The sequence below is a fragment of the Danio rerio genome, chromosome 13 (assembly GCF_049306965.1).
Source record: "Danio rerio strain Tuebingen ecotype United States chromosome 13, GRCz12tu, whole genome shotgun sequence".
Lineage (NCBI taxonomy): Eukaryota > Metazoa > Chordata > Actinopteri > Cypriniformes > Danionidae > Danio > Danio rerio.
The window spans coordinates 8,823,916-8,842,500 of record NC_133188.1 but is presented as its reverse complement, the minus strand read 5'-3'; the positions used below and the strand labels follow the sequence as shown (position 1 = coordinate 8,842,500).

The 18,585-nt window shown below is 34.5% G+C and overlaps 1 protein-coding gene across 1 annotated transcript in view; it reads left to right on the top strand.

Annotated features, from left to right (window-relative positions):
* Window positions 1-18,585, top strand: part of prkceb (protein kinase C, epsilon b) — a 153,060-nt gene that overhangs the window by 128,695 nt on the left and 5,780 nt on the right. Inside the window, exons 12-14 of the mRNA XM_021472628.3 lie at window positions 10,322-10,460; window positions 10,867-11,055; window positions 12,735-12,881. Coding sequence (XP_021328303.2) covers window positions 10,322-10,460; window positions 10,867-11,055; window positions 12,735-12,881 — 475 coding nt within the window. The remainder of the gene's footprint in view (window positions 1-10,321; window positions 10,461-10,866; window positions 11,056-12,734; window positions 12,882-18,585) is intronic.

Below are 18,585 nucleotides of genomic sequence, written 5' to 3'. Positions count from 1 at the left end.
GTCCATCAACAGACAGATTAATAAGATACGTTCAAACTAAACGAGATGTGAGAAATGTCTGTGCTTTTTTGAGCATTCAGTTATTTAAAAATTTAAATTTAAGAGCATTAAGTGTGCTACTAGATATTTAATGATAAATCGTCACCTTGGAATTATAGGGTTTTATCTGCGTTCCGGGGTGTGTTTCCCAAACAACAACGTAACTCGCAACTTGGAACGATGCATCGTTTGGGAAAAGTACGATGTAGTGACGAGTGTTTTAAAACCTGTAGTTTCTCTGTCCCAGGGGTGCGTTTCCTAAAACCATCATTAGACAACTAAAGTCGCAAGTTCCATCATTACAAACATAGTTTATTGATTTGCCGATTCCCAAATTCATCTCTCCAACGAACATTTGCAAACTGTGTCGCAAACTTGAGCACTCGCAACCACAGCTCTGGAGCTGTAGTTTCAACCATAGTTCCTGGCTGTTCTATTGCCACTTATCCCCCCTATGCCCTATTCATTAAGAACATTCGGTAACACTTTATAATAACTACACACTATAAGTTATTTATTAAGCATTAGCAAATAGTGAATTTATTATCTGTTAAGCATTAACTCTGCATTAACAAACGTTAGTAAGCAGTTTATAACTGCAGCTACAAATGCTCCATTCCTGACTTATAAGCACCTATATAATGTGGTTAATAATTGTATTTTCATACTTAGTTAATGATTTATTTTTCATTACTAAATTAAGTATCGAATTATTTACAAACCAGTTGTATTTAAGAGTAGTTGAAGGTTTTCATGACCATTCAGAATGAGTTAGTAAATGATTAATAAACTATTGAAAATCAACATTTATATGTGTTATTATTCAGGCATATACTAATAGTTAACTAATATGTTAATAAATGCTTTATTAACTCAACTTTATGCAGTTTTGTGACCTAATCTAAAGTGAGGACTATTCATGCTTTATAAATCCCTTATAAATGACTGTTAAAGGCTCAGAATTAAATGAACGATAATCTGTGCAATCTTTCTAAAAAGTAACATTAATGTAAAGTTTAAACATTGCCAAATAACAGGAGTGTCAAAATATGACATCCAACTGGATAAAACACCAACAACAATATAATAATTTAACATTATAATAAGATGTAATGTTTAAACTCTACAGTGAAGTTATTTTAGAATAGGGTGGCAGATTTATTTTTTATTTGAAGCACAGTTTCATTTGTGTATCTTTAAATGAAGAGAAATAAATAATGTCTTTTTTTCCTGTTTAGAATTTAACTGAGCCTTTATTTGTCATTTATAAGGGATTTATAAAGCATGAGTAGTCTTCACTTTAGATTAGGTCACAAAACTGCAAGAAGTTGAGTTAATAAAGCATTTATTAACATATATAGTAACCATTAGTATATGCCTGAATAATAACACATATAAATGTTGATTTCAATAGTTTATTAATCATTTACTAACTCATTCTGAATGATCCTAAAAACCCTCAACTACTCTTAAATACAAACAGTGTGTAAATAATGCAATACTTAATTTAGTAATGAAAAATAAATCATTAACTAAGTATGAAAATACAATCATTAAACACATTATATAGGTGCTTATAAGTCAATAATGGAGCATTTGTAGCTGCAGTTATAAACTGCTTAGTAACGTTTATTAATGTAGGGTTAATGCTTAACAGATAATGAGTTCACTATTTACTAATGCTTAATAAATGATTTATAGTGTGTAGTTATTATAAAGTGTTACCGAACATTCTAACATTCAAAGTTGAAATTATTAAAAATAAAAAAGTATTAAGGTCGTCTCTTTTAGGTTTAATTTGCTTTCTAACTATTTTGACAGTTTTAGCGATCTTCATGTTTACAATTGTGCTCCCTTCGCAGTGCACTTTGAAAACATTGATGTCACTTTGAACACAGCCTCATGGCGAAAGCTAAAGGTGATCTATTATTTAAAAGCGGAATTTATGTTACGTCTCCAAAGCTTGTGAAAACAAAAAGCATACGTTAATTCTTTTAATTTATTCTGAGTTATTTATTAAAGATCTGTACTGTATATGACATGGGCCTGCTGGTTAGCACAATCTGCAGTGGTTTGCATGTGTCAAATTGTAAAAGTAGACTTTAAAAAAATAAATAAACAATATGTTACTTAATAATAATAATAATAATAATAATAATAATAATGATCATCATCATCATCATCATTTTAAAGAATAATTTATTCTTCATCATTTATCAAGAATATGTGAATAACCCAATTTTGACAAAAAAAAATGTCTGATAGAACATTATAATTCTATGGTGACAAAAAAGCAAAATATAATAGAATATAACTAATAATTTGCGTAATACAGCATAGCTTAATGTTTAAGGCCAGTAAGCAATTATATTTTTAACACTTTTATGATCATTAAAGCTCCATTTATTTGATCAAATAACCATTTAATATAAATAATTGAGTCAAATAAATTTGTATAATTAATATATAATAAAGATGTATACATCACGTCCTTCCTTTGTTTGTTATAAGGCAATAGCTTATTGTATTTTTATATTTTTGCAGCTTTTTAGGACGTTTGTCATTAGAGAGAGGTTGCTGTGTACGTAATGGAAAAATCACTTCTCAAGACTCACTTGAAAACACAGGAAATGCTCTAAATTGAGTCTGCTGCTGTTTCCCTTTCTCTGTTTTTCTCTGCTTCTGCCTTGTGTTTCTTCTACTGTATGTTACTTCTTTCTTCCAGATGAAAGAAGCTATAGTAAAACCTACATTATACAGTGATTAATCTCATGACCATTTTGTTTTTTCTCAGCTTATGTTAAAACCTAAAAGTTTTCATGCTGTTTATACATTTTTATTTTATCTGCATCCAAATGTCCTTTTATCAGCAATGCTTTTTTTAAACTGTATGATTACATTTACTTATCAGTGTCCAATGTAAAAGAGCCATTTTATTCATTTTATCCCACAGAGTTTTCCTTTTTCATCTATTGCAAATTCCATTGCACCTAGAAGAAAGCATTGATTTTAATAGAGGTCTAATAACATATACAGTGCTCAGCATTGAGTACACCCCATTTTGAAAATGAATATTTTTATCCATTTCTCAGTGAATATAGGCAATGTAATTTGATGCATTTAAACAAAACAGATTTATTTAACAGATATATTTATTAAAATAATATTTTAGTCACCAAACGTATTTAGAAATTGAAAGATAATACAGTTAAATTCAAGAAAAATATTTAAAAATAAAATACAACCTATAAAATTTCAACAAAATTTTAAAATTCTTTTGCTTCTCTTGATTTTTTCTCTTTTTTAAATTTGTATTTAAAAATTTTTTATAACATATAAATTAGGGTGTACTAGTTTTTGGACCGTTATAGTATGTTATTTTGTTAGATAAGCTCCAGATTTGCCTTCAGCACTGACTAATCTTATGTATATGCACAAATATAATATTGTATGGCTTCCTATTAAAATGTAAATTTAAAAGATAGATTCAACCCAGGCTCATTCTAAAAACGTAGTTCTGTGGACGTTTCTGGAGATCGCGAATTATGTAGCCGGAGGTACAGTACGTATAGCTGCATTTCATTTTTTTAAGCTAACGCTACATGCATTATGACACAGTTTTTTTGCGCTTACCGGCTGACCGATTACCTCTGTGTGGAGGGCTTTCCTGCCATAACCAGTTTGTCCAGTTAGTTTGTTGTGTACGCTGGGGACTTGAGAGGCAGAGAGGAGCTTACCACGACGAAAACCGGGTTCGAATCCGGGAAAGAGCAGTTCCAGAAATGAGATAAGACAAAAACAGAATCTAAAAAACAAAGTGATCAAGTTCACAACAGGGCGAGAATGTGGTAAAATCCAAAAACGTGGTGAAAATCAGACGAGGGCTTTTCTTTTTTTGGACGGCTTTTGTAAATTGTTGGTTGGGTTTAGGGAAGTAAGCGGGTGGGCAGGTCAATCAGTAAAATCGGTTGGGTTTAGGGAAGGAGGAGGGTGGGTCAGCCGATTGGCCGGTCGCCCAGTCAATCATTCAGTCAGTCAGATAGACGTTTGTTCGACAGTGACCTCTGGTGGATTTATGTGAGAACAGCGCGGACACGAATTATGTAGCTGGAGGTACGTATTTCTGCATTTCATTTTTAAGCGGACACTATGGGGCGGTATGGCGGCGTTCCTTTTCACGCTTACCAGCTGACTGCTTAGGTCTGTGTGTACGGCTTTCCCACTGCAACCAGTTTGTCCAGTTAGCTTGTCGTGCACATCGGGGACTAGAGATGCAGAGAGGACGTGACGACAATGACGACCAGGTTCGAGACCGGGAAAGGGCGGTTTCAGAAATGAGGTAAGACAAAAACAGAATCCAAATAATAAAATGAACAAGGGAAACAACATTGGGTTTCGGAAAGTAAGTGGGTGGGTCAATCAATACAATTGGTTGGGTTTAGGAAAGGAGGAGGGTGGGTCGCCCAGTCGGCCATTCATTCAGTCCGACAGACAGTCAGTCAACAGCGGCCTCTGGTGGGTTTATGCGAGAACAGCGTGGGCGCAAACGGCACTCGTGAGAAAAATTTGAGATCTGAAAAAGCGCACATCGGCCTTATGTGGATTTTTAAAACCAAAAACTGCAAAATACGTACCTTCTGGGACGTATTTCGCGGCCTCCAGAAACATCCACGGGACTACGTTCTCTAACCCAGGCTCATTCTGAAAATGTAGTCCCGTGGATGTTTCTGGAGACCGCAAAATATGTCCCGAAATGTACGTATTTAAGCAGTTTTTGTTTTTGCGAATCCACAACTGACTGTTGTTAGTTTTGTGTAGTTTCAGCTTTCCAATTTATTGGGATTTTAAAAATCTTAAATCAGTTAACAAAAAAGTTTTTTGACCCATAGTTTTACTTTTAGTTTTAGTTTTCATTTGCTAGAAAAAAATTATTTCCAACAGTCATTACAAGCATTTTGTCCACACAAAAAAGTGATTGAACACTCATTGTGGGGAAAGACAGAAAGCAGTGGAGTTCCTCGCGCCAATTTTTTTTAGATCAACAGCAACGTGCTGAGCACCAGAGTGCTTTTCTGTAAGAGAACAGTTGCATAAGAGATCAGACGCTCCCCTCCCTTACCAGTGAGGATGGTTTTATGAAAACACCTTTGACTGAATGACATCCTGCAAAGTGATGTTGACATTCTTGTTGCAATCAACCATCAAACCCCAATCCAACTGGTTTCATCCAACTCCTTGTTGTCTTTCATCAGTTGCACCTTATCATCTCTCTCTCTCCCTTTTCATTTTTTTAACTCTCTGTATGTGTGTGTATGTGTGTGTGTGTGTGTGTGTTTCTCTCTTTACCTTCTTATGCTGGACGTATTCACTTTATGATGACATGCTGTGCCCTAGCCTGTGTTCATATAACAAGAAAAATGGTTTCTATATGGTTTTAACATGCATTTTAATGCTCCAATCACAAGTTGTTAGCAACTTTTCAACCAGGCGTTGAATGTTACCAATTTTGTTTTCAAGTGCAATGCTCAAATTCTACTAAATGAATGTGCCCAAGTTATTCGGAGTACTTATGAGTGGAAAAAGAAGCAAGTGAAAAAGATGTTGATGGATATAATTTTGATGATAATCTGTGACTTTCGGGACAGCGCAAGAAAGTATCAAGTATTTATTTGGAATTGTAATTTGGTTTGCATTTTTTAAAATCGTGTTAATTAATACAAACTCTACATAACGTCATCGACTTTCCCCTTTAAGATTTAAAGGCCCAGCATTGCACCAGACCCCCTGGGTTTCGTTTGAAAGTGTAGAAGCTATATTTTATGCACATTTACATCACTTCGGTTTTTATTCTACTGTACAAAAGTTATTTACACTTAAATACACAGTATTTTGGACACCCAAGCTGGGTATTGAACATTGGTTCACTTTTTATATATTTCATATGGTCCATATATGACACATGTACAAGTTATAGCTCAAATAAAAGCTTTTGCCGGTTCTCATACGGTTCTTGTTCTTTTTTTTTATTATATTCACATATTAAACAGTTGCTGAATGAATCACGGTGTTTCCATGGCGCAGAAGTAAAAACAATACATTTATGATCAATAAGCAGCCCCAGATAGCACAGAAAGCTGTCATCTCTTATCTTATACTGTGTGCTTCAGGGCCATTTCTCCTTTGTTTTTGAGGTGATGTGCATAAGTAATCCTTTTATATGTCTGACGTGGTTCAAACACAGTTTATTATGTTTGATCAAACAAAAGAATAGTGAAAAACAATGAGCGATCCCTGTGGCTTGTATAGCACCTCTCATCAGTTGGAATAACTTTTGCATAGATTATGGAAGAGACATTTTTCTTTTTTTTTCTATGATTACAGACATGTGCAGGAACCACCAAAATTAATTACGGTAAACTAGACCACACAGAACCTAAAAGGTTCACTTTCAAATTTGAGTTTATAAAAAAAAAAAATACAAAAAGAGCCTCTTTTTTTTAGGTGTTTATTATAACACAGACAACATAGACAGTTATTTGAAACACTTTCAATAGTGTTTTATGAAAATTCAAAGGGTTTTCTTTAAAATACTACCAAATTTTTGCATTTACACCTCTGCATGTGGATTTGGGAAGCTTTTAAATTTGGGTAGGCAAAGTCCATGCGGAAATCCCAAAATAGCACTTGGGTTTAAGAAGTTATTTACCTCATGTTAGTAGATGAAGAGTACTCTAGGTGGTCTTTGTTATGATCATATTTACAATCTGATCATTACTGTAAATCTGAAATTGGTTGAAACTATTTATTTAGTGTCATCAATCTGGGATCAAGCTGAAAGTGTGAACTCTGCTGACAGTCAGTCTGTCTGTCTGTTGATGGTCTGGTGTGTTTGGTTATGGATAGTTCTGTTGCTGTCTGTCCGTGTGCACGAGCAAGCATCAGGATATTACTGTCCGCTTGATCAAACTAATATCAGACATATGAGCGTCAGTAAATTATTTACCTGCTGCTCCGCTAGTGTTGTTTAATATTTGGAAACATCCATCTACATCATGCATCAGTTACTTCAAAGGTACACATTTAAAAGATATAAATGTACAATATACTGTATACCCTATAAAGCTTTATATAAAATGTGCATAACAGAGTAGGATAAGTTTACAATATAAGAAATACAGTTAATGTTAGTTAATGTATTCATTAACATGATGATAATCAAAAGTATTTATTTGTTACTTTTGATTTAACTAATGAAAAAACTGTGGTTCATTGTTGGTGGTGCAACAATAATGACTAAACAAGCACAACGTTTTTAATAATGCTTTAGTATATGCTAAATTATGATTAATAAATGCTGTTCAAGCATTGTTCATTATTAGTTCATAATAGTAAATACATTAACTACAGGTCCTGTAGTGCAGATTATTCCAGTTATATTATTTCAGTTATTTCAGCATTTTGTTCTAAAATTTCAATTTGCAGTTAAGAGAATCCATATGTTACCAATCAAGTAAATATATATAAAAATTATTTTACAGTTTTTGAGTTTGATAAATTTATGTAAATATTTTGGCCTGTTTAATTTAGTTCATTCAATGGTGACCTTTGCATTTGAGTGACTTTACTAAACATTTTTTCACTCTCTGAAATGAAGGTACAAGAGCTGTCACTGGAGTGGAACTCTTTCAAAGGAACACATTTGTACATAAAGGATATAAATGTACAATATGCAGTTGAAGTCAGAATTATTAGACCGCTTGTTTTTGTTTTTCCAATTTGTGTTTAACAAAGAGAAGATTTTTTTCAACACATTTCTAAACATAATAGTTTTAATAACTTATTTCTAATAACTGATTTATTTTCTATTTGCCTTGATGACTAAATAATATTTTACTAGATATTTTTTAAGACACTTCTATACCACTTAAAGTGACATTTAAAGGATTAACTGGGTTAATTAGGTTAACTAGGCAGATTAGGGTAATTAGGCAAGTTATTTTATAATGATGGTTTGTTCTGTTGAGTAACGAATAATTTTGTTAATTTTGTTCCTAAAATGGTGTTTAAAAAACTAAAAACTGCTTTTATTCTAGCTAAATTAAAACAAATAAGACTTTTTCCAGAAGAAAAAATATTATCAGACATAATCAGACAGGAAAAAATTTGAAGGGGGCTATTAATTCTGACTTCAACTGTATACTCTATATAGCTTTATATATGAAAATGTAATTGCATAACTGAGTGGGATTATCTTTTTATTGGATATTCAAATTAATTTAGAACGAAAAGTAATTTAACGAAAATTAAATTAATTTTTGAACGAAAATGATCCACATCCACACCGTTTTACCTAGCATTTCTGAACAGCCCTCCGTCCGCTGAAAATGCACATCACGTGACCACACACAAACACAGCCACATGCTGGCATGTGCTCCTCTGAGCTCCAGGCAGGGAGCAGTGCACGTCGGAGAGTTTATGAAAGATGTACCGCTGGATCGCAACTCACTACAGTTGTTAAACGTGAAATTCAGACATCCCAAGTCTTCCGGAAGTTCTGGGAGTTTCTATGCATTTGTGGGACTCATAATTCCCACAAAAGAGTAATAATCTCCTGGAAATCGCGCATCTCCCTCTCGGTCTTCAAAGAAGTCACGCACTCTTCTCACCCCCGGATCCCTTCTCGCTCTTCAGACACCCAAACCCCACCCCCCACCCTGCTTTTCACATAATGACGATGCCATCGTCCATCACGATGTTTCACATTAGACATCGTACGATGCCAAATTGGTTGACATCGCCCAACTCTAATACTCTAATACTAATTTAATTTGCATGTTTGAATAGAAACATAGCTAAAGACAGCTCTTGATTATATCTTAAAGCTCCATATTATATGTCATTATAGTGTTTACTAATATGCAGTGTTAGTTTTACTTTCAAGTTACTTTAGAAAGTAAATGAATGCATTACATTATTGAGTTACTCCCCAAAAAATTAGTAATTACTTTTTATTGTTAGAAATGCATTTTTAGTTACTTTTGCATCACTTTTTATGACCTGGTTAAGGCTTGAGCTCTTTTAGAACTTTCTTTTTGGGTGAGTTCTACACTTAACAATGCACTGTATAACCTACACCTTCATTCACCGGATCGAAATCGGATCAAAAAAATAAACTTTAGGATAATGTTATCTGAGAACTTCCTGACCCCAGAGCTATACATGTTGTATATACAGATTAATGAAAGTTTAAATCAATGTGTTTGCTATTTTTGTACTATTTGTTTTAAGTAAAATCACTGTCCATTGAGACAATCCCTTTTTCCTTTTCTTGGAGGCTTCAAAATAATGAACACATTCTCTCATTGACTGCGTTATTCATTGTGACACAATAAGTCAGCAATTTATTTTTGAAAGCGAATTAATTAAACTAAAAAGTAACTCTTGTCACATTATGTTGCAATAATTAATCAATTCCATGCGTGTTCAATAAAAAAGCTCAGAAGAGGGGTTTCTTCACTGTCAAAAATATTAGTAATTTATTAGATACAAATGAATAATTCCATTCACAGAATTCTGGTGTCTTCAATGCAATGCAAAAGTTGCATTCAGGAGGTGTGCGATAACATTCATTTCCTGATTCGTGCTTTTATACAGTATGTAGCTGATATTAACAGGTGGAGTTTAGGGGAATTCATCACTTGTGAATCATTCGCCAGTCCTCCATTGGTCGCACCCATACATACATCCTCTTTTTCTATGAATTCTGCATTTAACTGCAAATTCTGTGCTCACAGGAAGTTTTGCTGCAGAGCTAAAGTTAATTTTGGACAATCAGGACTTTGCATTTCTATCAGCTTCATCTACTTCTCCAAAAATGCTTCATTAGTATGCAAAACATATCACACTCGAGAAGTTCAGTTAATATATCACCTTTAAGCAATACAAATACAATTGTTTAATAAAAAGAAACAAAACTAATAAAGAGTCTATTCCTTTTTCCACAACCAATTTTTAAAGTGACTCAAATATTATTACTTATTTTATAAAGTAATGCTAGTTAAGTTACTTCATTCGTTAATTAGAAAAGTAATATTATTATTTAACTCGGGTTACTTGTAATGTGTTAGCCCCAACACTGCTAATATGTACATTCAAGTATCAAAACGAACCCTTCAAATACAAATGTGTGTGTTGTGAAGGGATAACAGCACAGTGACGGCTCTTGTATTTTTCATTTCTGAGATTGTCATTCTTCATGTGTGTTAATATTGCTGTTTGCAGGGATTTGAAACTAGACAACATTCTGTTGGATGCAGAAGGTCACTGTAAGCTGGCAGACTTTGGCATGTGTAAGGAGGGAATCCTGGATGGCATCACAACCACAACATTCTGTGGCACACCAGATTATATTGCCCCAGAGGTACAGTATTTCACACCCTCACAAGCACAAATGCCCATTAGTCTCATTATTTACTGATTCATTCTTATCAAAACTATAAAAGATTATTAGTATTTATAAAAACATTTTGTTAATTGACTATATCTTTAAAAAAGTCAAATTTTTACTCTCACATTAGCACAAATAGATATACATTGATTAAGCAAATAGTGTCAATTGTCTTGATTTCTCCTGGCTTAATTTGTAAGTAATATTTATTTTCCCCAAACCATGTTTTATTACTTGAAAATCTGCAGCTTTTTCTCCCTAAATGAGCACAGAATATTGTGCTTAAAAGTGCTTTCATCTGGACTTGATCATGTGTCCTATTTTCTATTTTCTAGCAGTTTTAAATAACATTGTTGCTGTTTTGATGAATTTCTTGCAGATCCTTCAGGAGCTTGAGTATGGTCCATCAGTGGACTGGTGGGCTCTAGGTGTGCTGATGTATGAGATGATGGCCGGACAGCCTCCTTTTGAAGCAGATAATGAGGACGACCTTTTTGAGTCCATTCTCCATGATGACGTCCTGTATCCTGTTTGGCTCAGCAAAGAGGCAGTCAGTATTCTTAAAGCGGTATGTGTCCTGATTTACTTAAAAAATCACTTGGGGGAATTCCCTAAAAATCAGACATAGTTAGTTTACAAAACTTTTTTTCATGTTACTTTCTTAAGCATTGAGACTATGGGCCCTATTATATACCTGATGCAATAAGGCGCAAGATGTGTTTGGCATGATTTGTTGCTATTTTCAGACCAGCGCAACCCCAATTTTCACATTTTGCACCATGTTTTTTAAATAGGAAATCCATTTGCGCCACTTTGTGGAATCATTCCGGTCTATAAGGAGGAGTGTTAAGGTGCATTGTTGGGGCGTTGCTATTTTGAGGAACTTAAATTGACCGCACCACTGACCAACTGAAAAGCTAGTCTACACAAGTAGAAACACATACATATATACACGTATATACATATACATATATACACACAAACACTTGGCACTGTCTCTTACAAATCCCAAACAATGAGTTAATAAACAAATAACTATGACAACATAGTGTAGTGAATGACAACAGAGAATAGAATGAAGAAGTAAAATTGAATAATTAAATAAGTAAATTAAGTCTCTGAAGAGTCCTCAGAGGTTGAGTGGCTGGTTTGCTCATCCAGATAGTTAAGAAATAAATCCCAGACACTGAAAAATTTTTCAATGTCTTTTTCAGTCTTTAAATCTGACGTTCTTGCTGTGAGGCAACAGTGCTAACCACTGGGCCACTATGCCACCCATCTAGAAAAGGAGGAGGAGTAGGAGTGGAAGGGGGGATTCTTCAAGACGAAGATGTCTGTAGCATGAGACCCAGGGCTCTTATAGTGGCCTAGGGATCGTCTGATTGGTGAATAATCAAAGGGATAATGCGGGGCAGCTGCAAGTAATCATAAGCACGTGATCTTCTCGAAATTAATTTATAAATAAACTCCACGTAATGCGTTATGTTACTTTTTAGTTACTTTTGCATTACTTTTTATTACCTGGTTGAGACTTGATCTCTTTCAGAACTTTCTTTCTGGAGGAGTTCTACAATTAACAATGCACCGTATAGCCTACACCTTCATTTAACTTAAAAAAAAAACATTAAAAAATAAACTTTAGGATAATGTTATCTGAGAACTTCCTGACGTCAGAGCTATACATGTCGTTTATACAGATTAATGGAAGTTTAAAGCAACATGTTTGCTGCTTTTGTGCATGACCAATTCTTACAAGGTTACAAAGGTTACAAATTGCCATGAGATTCCAAACAACAGTGTGCAACTGTACATCCTTTATTTGTTATTGTTGTTTTGTGCAAATGGGTCATTCTTTGGCGGTGATCGGTTCACACTTGAATCTGATATCAGTTTTGTGTGTATACAGTGCTTTTTTGTGTGTCACTGTTTCCTTCACATGTCCAAGATTTACTTTGGCTGTGCTTTGTCCATTTGCAAAAGCCTTGTGGAAAAGACAGTGTGTTTGTCTTGGACAGAAACGTGTCACACAGTGATCTGTCTTAATGGCACTGTGGCCACATGGTCAACTCAAGATGTCATCTTTCCAGAGCATACATTCGTACATTAATACATTCTTACAGCATGCATACATCATCCCTGACCATCCCAACTGCATATAGCCTCAATCCTCTATTTAACAGCATCTTTGCCCAAACGTTTAGTGTGTTGCTTGTCTGATTCTTTCTTTGTTTTGGCACCAATGTTTAGTTCATGACGAAGAGCCCCAGTAAGCGGTTGGGTTGTGTAGTTTCCCAAGGACTGGAAGAAGCTATTAAAGTGCATCCATTCTTCAAAGACATCGACTGGGTACTTCTAGAACAGAGGAAGGTCAAGCCGCCATTCAAGCCACGTATTGTGAGTATTGCAATGTGGAATATTGTGTAAAGTCGCTCTTTAACAAAATGTTTACATTCTCCAATGAGAGAAACAAGAAAACTCCACAAATAACATGATTTCCCATCACTCTTTATCAGCTGCCGAAATATTTGTATGATTACTCTTTTTTTGTGTCATTTACTGCTTAGCAATTTTAAATTGAATTAATACAGAATCAGATGGCAACATTATAAGTAAAAAAAAAAAATCAAATACAGTTACGAATTACAAAACACCACAAACTTATAAAGACAAATATGCAAAGCATAATTAGGAATACTGTTAAATAGTAATTATATAAAATATACATACAGTTTAAGTCAAAATCATTAGCCCCCTATTTATTTTTTCCCCCAATTTCTGTTTAACGGGGAGAATTTTTTTTTTCAGCACATTTCTAAACATAATAGTTTTAACTCATCTCTAATAACTGATTTATTTTATCTTTGCCATGATGACAATTAATAATATTTTACTAGATATTTTTCAAGACACTTCTATACAGCTTAAAGTGACATTTAAAGGCTTCACTAGGTTAATTAGGTTAACTCTGCAGGTTAGGGGAATTTGGCAAGTTATTGTATAACAATGGTTTGTTCTGTAGACTATCGAGAAAAAATATAACAATAATATTGACCTTAAAATGGTGTTTAAAAAATTAAAAACTGCTTTTATTCTAGCCAAAAACAAATAAGACTTTGTCTAAAAGAAAAAAATATTTTGGGAAATATTTAAAATATTTATAAAAATTCAAAGGGATTTTAATAATTCTGATTCCAGCTGTATATGTAATTAGATGTAAAAGAAATAAAATTAAATAAATTAAAAAATAATAATTAAATTAAATAAGTAGCATGATAATAAGTATAATTTTTCAGTCCATAATATTTTAATGATATTAACGTATGGTAAACTTTAGTAACTTAGAAATCATTTGACTAAGGTCCGCCTTTAAACACTGAAAGAGTACTGCTGACGATACGAACTAACTTTGCCTCTGAATAAACAAACAAAGACCACTGATCGCTCACTTACCAAATCTGTAGAGACAGGACAATCAACCCCAACTGGAGCCGCATCTTTATTAAAAGGAGACGAGCAGCAAATCTGGATTTCACTATTTCCAGACGAGAAAAGCCCTCAGGTAAAAAATGTTACTTACAATACTGTTTCTGTCTCGCGTTGCGTGCACTGTATTCCACACGTGAGTCCAGCTGCGCTCTCATAGAGGGAAAATGAAAACCTTCACTGCAGCAAATTATAAAAGCAACATTGATGACCCTTATCTCCAAACAAATCAACGTGGCGTCTCTCTGCCGTCTGAACACTGTAACTGTAACTGTCTTGGAAGCTATCATGCATATTAATAAAGTTGCACCGCATACACAATAGAGCGTGCTGATTGGTTTGAACCAAGTCTTACTCATGAATGATTGCAGCACACTCGGAGACGTAATAAGGTACTCCCAGGTACAGACGTCCAGTCTACCTGCTAGAATACATGCTAAGATCTCATGGTCGTGACGCAGCTTCAAAAATTCGTTTCAAACCGGAAGTACGGATTTGCTCGAAATAACACAAAAACAATCGATTTTTACTTTTTAGTGAAATATATGTGTCCTAATAGTGTTTTTAGCAGTGTGGGACACATATACGACTGTCAACAGCTCAAAACATGTGTTTTGGTGTTTCATTACCCTTTAGTTCTTGAAAACTGAGCATAGTTTCATTATTAAATTAATCGCTCACCTTACTCAAACCTTTTAAAGCCCATATTTTATCCATTTTCTGGCCCTGGGAATCAAATCCACAGCCTTAGCTCACAACTTTCGACCAATGCGATTTCTCTGTGGGTGGCCTCTACTAACCAACATGAAATCCAATCCAAATAATCAACAAAAGGTCTTATTTCCCTTCTTGGGTTTTCAGGAGAACAGGACACAGTTAGAACACAGTTTAGCTATTTTACCATAGATATACTGTAAATTCTCTTCAATTCATTTAGAATATTACAGTGTTTGGACCCTTATGGTTTTTTTAAGTGTTTGTGTCACGCTTCTGTTTTTGATAGTGTGAACAATGTTGATATCTGAGATGCTCTCAGACTCTCAGCACACATCAGACGCTGTACTTTGATACAGAGATGCATGCTGGCTGCTGTAAGTGTGTGTGGAATGCTTCTCAGATAATGTCTGTCCGCCTCATTCTCACGCCTGCTCATGAGGCTGATGAGAGCTATTAGAGGGGTGCGGGTGAAAGGAGAGGTTGGGAAAGTTAGAGCACATTTGTTTTTTTGCTTAAAATGAGGTGAAATGTCTCCACTGGGCTAATATGGCCAAGTTATTACCAAGGAAAAGCATGTTGAAAAGATGGAAGCAAGTGAATGCATGTTTAGACAGGGGCGCCTGTAGCATTACATCTGAGGGTACGCACAGAAGGGAACAATTTTTTCAAGCAACACTAAAAGATCAAAAATATGTCAATGAAAACATATTCTTGGGGTAAAAAAAATCACCTATGAGGCCATTTTCCTCACTATATCTACCATGTCCACATGTTTTAAAGGCGTATTTCATAGGCAGTGATGGGAATAATGGTGTTATAAATTTACAACATTACTGACAGAGTTACTTTTTTCAGTAATAAGTAATTGAACAAATGACTATTTCCCAACACATACAACACTGTTACCATTACTGACAATAAAATGCAGCATTATATGCAACCCCAAATCAGAAAAGGTTGAGACAGTGTGGAAAACATACACACAAAAAGAGATAGTGATTTCTAAATTTACTATGACTTGTATATCATTGCCTACAATACAGCAAACATTATTGAATGTGTTCCTCAAGACTTTTATAGTTTTGTTTGTTTGTTTGTTGGTTTTTATTTGTGTGTTTGTTTGTTTGTTTGTTTTTGTTTGTGTGTTTGTTTGTTTGTTTGTTTGTTTGTTTGTTTGTTTTTGTGTGTTTGTGTGTTTGTTTGTTTGTTTTTGTTTGTGTGTTTGTTTGTTTGTTTGTTTGTTTGTTTGTTTGTTTTTGTATGTTTGTGTGTTTGTTTGTTTGTTTGTTTTTGTTTGTGTGTTTGTTTGTTTGTTTGTTTGTTTGTTTGTTTGTTTGTTTGTTTTTGTGTGTTTGTGTGTTTGTTTGTTTGTTTGTTTTTGTTTGTGTGTTTGTTTGTTTGTTTGTTTGTCACAAATAAACACATATTCCAATTTTGGTTCTTACAACACATTTTCAAAAAACAGTAAAGCATTTACTGTTTGTAATGTTGCCATTCTTTTTCACAACACTTAAAAGACATTTAGGGACTGAAGACACCAAGTGATGAGTGTTTCATGTATAATTTTGTCATATTGTTCATGTAAACAAGTCTTATGGGCAACAGTACAAAGTCTTCATTGTTACATTTTGCACTTCAAAATGTACCATACATTCTCTATTGGAGACAGGTCGGGACTGCTGGCAGGCCAGTCAAGTACCTGTATTCTCTACCTTCGTAGCCAGTACTTTGTAATGTGTGCAGAATGTGGTCATGTTGAAATATGCATGGGCATCACTGGAAAAGATGTCTTCTTGATGGCAGCACATTGTGCTCCAAAATGGTGCCATCACAGAAGTGCCCTTTGTCAAGGGCACTTGATTTATGACAGACCCTGGCTTCTGGACTTGTTGCTGGGAAGAGTCCGTATGATCCTTTTCTTCTTTGGTCCAGAGCACACGGCAACCATTCCACCCAATACATGAAATACTAATTCATCAGACCCCAGTTTACATTTCCACTGGACCATCCCAGATGCTTCTGAGCCCAGAGAAGTCGACGGCACTTCTGGACACTGTTAACATAGGGCTTTCTTCTGGCACAGTACACTGTCATTTGTGGATTCAGTCTCCAGTTGAAAAACAGGAGCTGCGCTGCACACACTGCTCATCATTCAGATCTGGTTATAAAACTAAAATATTAGTGTCTGAGCTTGTGTCACTTACATTTGAAGCCTGACGCATACACTGTATAAAAAGCACATAACCATTTTTTTAAGTCAGATGTTAAATGTGACTAAACATTTATTCTTTAAGGTAAGCTAAACACACAGAGTTGTTTTTTTTGCTTGCCTTTTTCGTACACGTTTAATGCCCCATGACTAAATAATGGCGTCAATGTGATCATGCTCACCAGCATTCAAAACGGCAGGCGTAAAAGTGTCATTTTTAAAGAAACGCCTCATGCTCGTTTTTTGTTTTGACGCACCGCAAAGTTTTGACAATTGCCGGATTTCACTTGCCAATTGTCATTAGCCCTTTTTAACCATATTCACAGTGATTGGTCTATTTAGAGGAATCCCCCATTTTACTGGTTTCTGTTGAGAGACTGGCTAAGAGGGAAGTAGTCCTACACATGTTGGCAAATGTCTTAAAATACATCCGAACAATGCCCTTATGTGGTAATGATTGTATGAGCAGAATAATTGACTCTAGACCATTGAATTATTACAGTAGATGCATCAATGACACATTACCACCTAGGATGTGCATTATTTTCCAATAATTCAATCACCTACCATCAGTTATTCTTTACATAACATTTACTGTACATTTAGGTTGTTTTTTAGAAAGTCATTTGATAATAGATGTATGTATATTGGAGTAAGATTAATAAGTAAAATGGGGGAGAATAACGTAATGCCACAGTCCACTTTGGACAACAATATTCATGTTGTTTTTTATCACCCAGCTAAATCAAAATCAGTTGGAATTTAAATCAGTTGGTGTTGAGGTAATAAAAAAGTCTAGGGGCTTTATTTTAATGATCTAGCCACAAAGTCTAAATCGCATGGTGCAAAAGCATTAAGGGCATGTCCGAATCCACTTTTACCATTTTTAAGGGTGGAAAAATACAGTTTGCGCCACGGCGCATGGTCTAACAGGGTTGTGCTTATTTTCCTAATGAGTTATGGGTGTGTTTTGAGCATAACATGCATTAAACCAATCAGAGTCTCATCTCACATTCCCTTCAATAGTCAGTTGCATGGCACCATGGTGCATTTGCTATTTACAAGGCGGACTTTGTATGTGGAAAAACTGAATGGACAAACTGAATGCTTCTCTAGCGAGAAAACAGTTTAAGAGACCATCTGCGTGAGGATAAAGAATGAGCCTCCTCGGTTCGGGCTCTTTACTTTCTCTTTACTTTACTTTTACTCTTTACTCCTTTACCTTCGTGAATAAGGAAACAGTGTTGTACATACTCCACTGAAGACATCCATTACCCTACATATTTAATTTAGTTTGTTAAGCGCAACGATTTGTTTCAAAACTATTTCTAAATTCTGTTTTTAATTTACAGCAAACGTATAAATGAACAATAACAAAGTGTGATCAAAAGGCTGAGTTATATCCTATGCTCCATATGGTGATGCATACATCTCCAAAACTGACTGATGGACAAATCTAAACTTGTTTTATTATAACAAATAGAAAATATGCATATAATAAATAATACTGCTAATAATAATAACATTATAATAAACATGCTAATTGTTATGAATAAGCTGAAAAAAGCCCCCTGGACATGAAGAAGGCATGGAGGTAGTGTTTTTTTTTATACCTAAGTAGTAAATAATATTTTTTGTAACAGTTTAATCCTTTAATTAATTTCATTTGTAAAGATATTTGTGTATTGC